We start from the raw sequence: 2,523 nt of genomic DNA, 5'->3' as shown, positions 1-2,523 counted from the left end.
GTGAAGAGCACTTTTCTACCAGCGTAATTTTTCTGATGGAGGTTGCTTTTAGCGCTCGTTCAGTCATTGGAATAAAACAGCAAACCCACGAGCTTACATGTTAAGTTGATGAAAGAAATAGTGGGTGTAAAGCAACTTTATTTTAGAAAAGTGATAAATGCGGATGCTCTTTGCATAGTTCATAGATGCTGCTCACCGGGAGTGTTGTTTGTCCATTAAAAGACTGTTTAATCCCAGCGGTGCCAGACAGCCTTTCGGGAGGGTTTATAGCTGCAATCACTAACCACAAGAAGAAAATACTTCCTTTTTGCAAGGAATACAGTTTTTTTCTGTTTGATCTGCATAATTTATCTTCAGTTCATAGTTTCAGTTCAGCACCTCCAGTTTTTCCACCCTATATTCTCGTGCAATCTTTTCACAAGCAAGCCCTCATCACAGTTTCCATCATGTTCGGGAAAAACAGCGTCTCCATTTTATTATATTAATTCAAAAACAACTTCCCCAGTTAGCCGTAAGGGAAGATCTGTGTAGCTCCCTGCTCAAGTTCCTTTCCCGAGCCACCTTCTTCTTAGTGAGGAGGGCTTTCCTATGAAACCTTTTGCAAGGACCACGTGCCTGGGAGGAGTACGTTATCCATGCAGGGCACTATGCTATTTAATTATGTTCGGCAATAGTTTGCAAGCAGACCTGCAAAAAGCCAAATGCTGACAGGCAGAGCTGATGCAAAAGAGCAGATAGAAGAGAAAACACCGTCACTGGTTGAGAAAAGCGGGACAGTGAGAGCAGCTTGGGCTTCCCCTCCATCAGAGGCTTGAGTGCATCGGTGCTCTGGGGCTGGTGGGCGCTGGAGTTGGACGGGCAGCGCTGGTGGCCAGTGCCCCGGTGAGGGCAATGCCAGGGCCCGGCCGCTCGCTGCCTGCGCCGGCGGGGCGGGAAGGGAGGAGGTCAGAGCTGCGGATCCTGCTTCCCGAAGGGCATTTGTAAGAGGAGGCGAACAGGTTTGACTGAAAAGCTGCTCGAAAAAACAGGCTAAACTGGGAAGAACACTTGCGGCTTGGCTGGAGGGCTTTGCCCTTTTGCCCTCTGCTCGTTTTTGATAACGTGTTTTCTGTCTTGCAGGGTAGGAGGTGAGAAAGTCCTCCTCCTCTCGGCATCAGCCTGGGGGTTCCTCACGGTCCTCACGCCGCTGCTCACCCACGTCACGTCTGCCCATCTGGTTTTTATGACCTCCTCCAGGTTCCTCATGGGGCTGCTGCAAGGTGAGACCCCCACCCTGCCAGTGTGTCTGTCTGCCCAGGGGTTTCCTTGCACCGGGGCTCGTGCGCAGTAAATTCAGGTGCAAATCATGTGGTTTGCAGCGCAAACCTGCGCGTTCAAGCAGTCCTCTGCCTCAAAACTGCCTCGGCATCCAGAACTTCCACGGGAAAAAAAAGTGACATTTCTAGATAAAGTCGCTGACAAGTCGTTCCCCTGTAGAAATCTCTCTGCCAGACAAGGGCTGCTGGCTTCCGAAATCATCAATGTTCCTGTTTGATCTTCTGCATTTTAAAACTCCTTCAAAGCACTTGGGGGAAAATTGGTCCTTGCCAAAACTTCTGAATAATTTGGGTTGATTTTCCTTCCCTTTTGCCGAGCTGCCGCGCTGGGGCACCGCTGGGAGAAGTGCATTGGCAATGGTGGATTTACAGTAGCAGCAGTGATGAGGAAACGGGGGATTACGGAGAAGGCACAAACAAACCTTTCACGGCGATAGATTCATTTACTTTGTTTTATAGCCCTGTTTTGAATTCACCAAAGGTCTCGCTGCTTTGTCTCGGTGTTTAACTCCTGCTGGATCTTTTAAATTTGCTTTTGATTTGCTGACGAGGGCACAGGAGCCTGACTGCTCCCTGCCTTGCTCCCGTTGCTCGCAGGGGTGTATTTCCCGTCCCTGGCCAGCCTGCTGTCCCAGAAGGTCCGGGAGAGCGAGCGAGCCTTCACCTACAGCACAGTGGGGACTGGCTCGCAGTTTGGGTAAGTTCAGAGGCTTCGAGCAGCGAGTGACAGTCTCCGGACATCGCACGTGATGAAGTGCCTTTAAATAGTTGGAGGCAAAACTCGCAGCCCAAAGCCAATGCGGATTTCTGGGTCCTTGAGGATACCGGCTGCAGCTGAGGAAGCCTCAGGCAGTTGCTGTCGTGCACGTCAAGGGTTTATGGGTTTTTCTTTTCTTTCTTTCCAAGCCAGAATTTAAAGAGTGTTTGCAACATTTAATTACTGTGTGAAACAGCCTGATCCGGTAGGAAGAGCAAGGGTCAGCCCGAGACTGGTCACCTGTCTTCTCTGATAGATGGGGCTAATATAACTTCCCCACCTCTGCTAACCTCCATGAGAGTTTCCTCTCTAAATGGAGGGGCTGCTTAAAAGCCAAATAGAAATATTAGTGCATTTAATCACTTAATTTCCCAATGTGCAAATTTCTTTTGCTGACTTATACATTCTCTGAGATACCTTCTGCTCACCAGCAACCTCATTTTCTTTCCC

General features: G+C 49.3%; 1 protein-coding gene across 1 annotated transcript in view; it reads left to right on the top strand.

Annotated features, from left to right (window-relative positions):
• SLC17A9 (solute carrier family 17 (vesicular nucleotide transporter), member 9) overlaps positions 1-2,523 on the top strand; it is a gene marked incomplete at its 3' end in the record, with an annotated part of 9,624 nt that overhangs the window by 675 nt on the left and 6,426 nt on the right. Inside the window, exons 2-3 of the mRNA XM_010291145.1 lie at positions 1,120-1,259; positions 1,914-2,013. Coding sequence (XP_010289447.1) covers positions 1,120-1,259; positions 1,914-2,013 — 240 coding nt within the window. The remainder of the gene's footprint in view (positions 1-1,119; positions 1,260-1,913; positions 2,014-2,523) is intronic.

Source organism: Phaethon lepturus, unplaced genomic scaffold, assembly GCF_000687285.1.
Source record: "Phaethon lepturus isolate BGI_N335 unplaced genomic scaffold, ASM68728v1 scaffold52177, whole genome shotgun sequence".
Classification (NCBI taxonomy): Eukaryota; Metazoa; Chordata; class Aves; order Phaethontiformes; family Phaethontidae; genus Phaethon; species Phaethon lepturus.
This window is presented reverse-complemented; position numbering and strand designations above follow the sequence as displayed.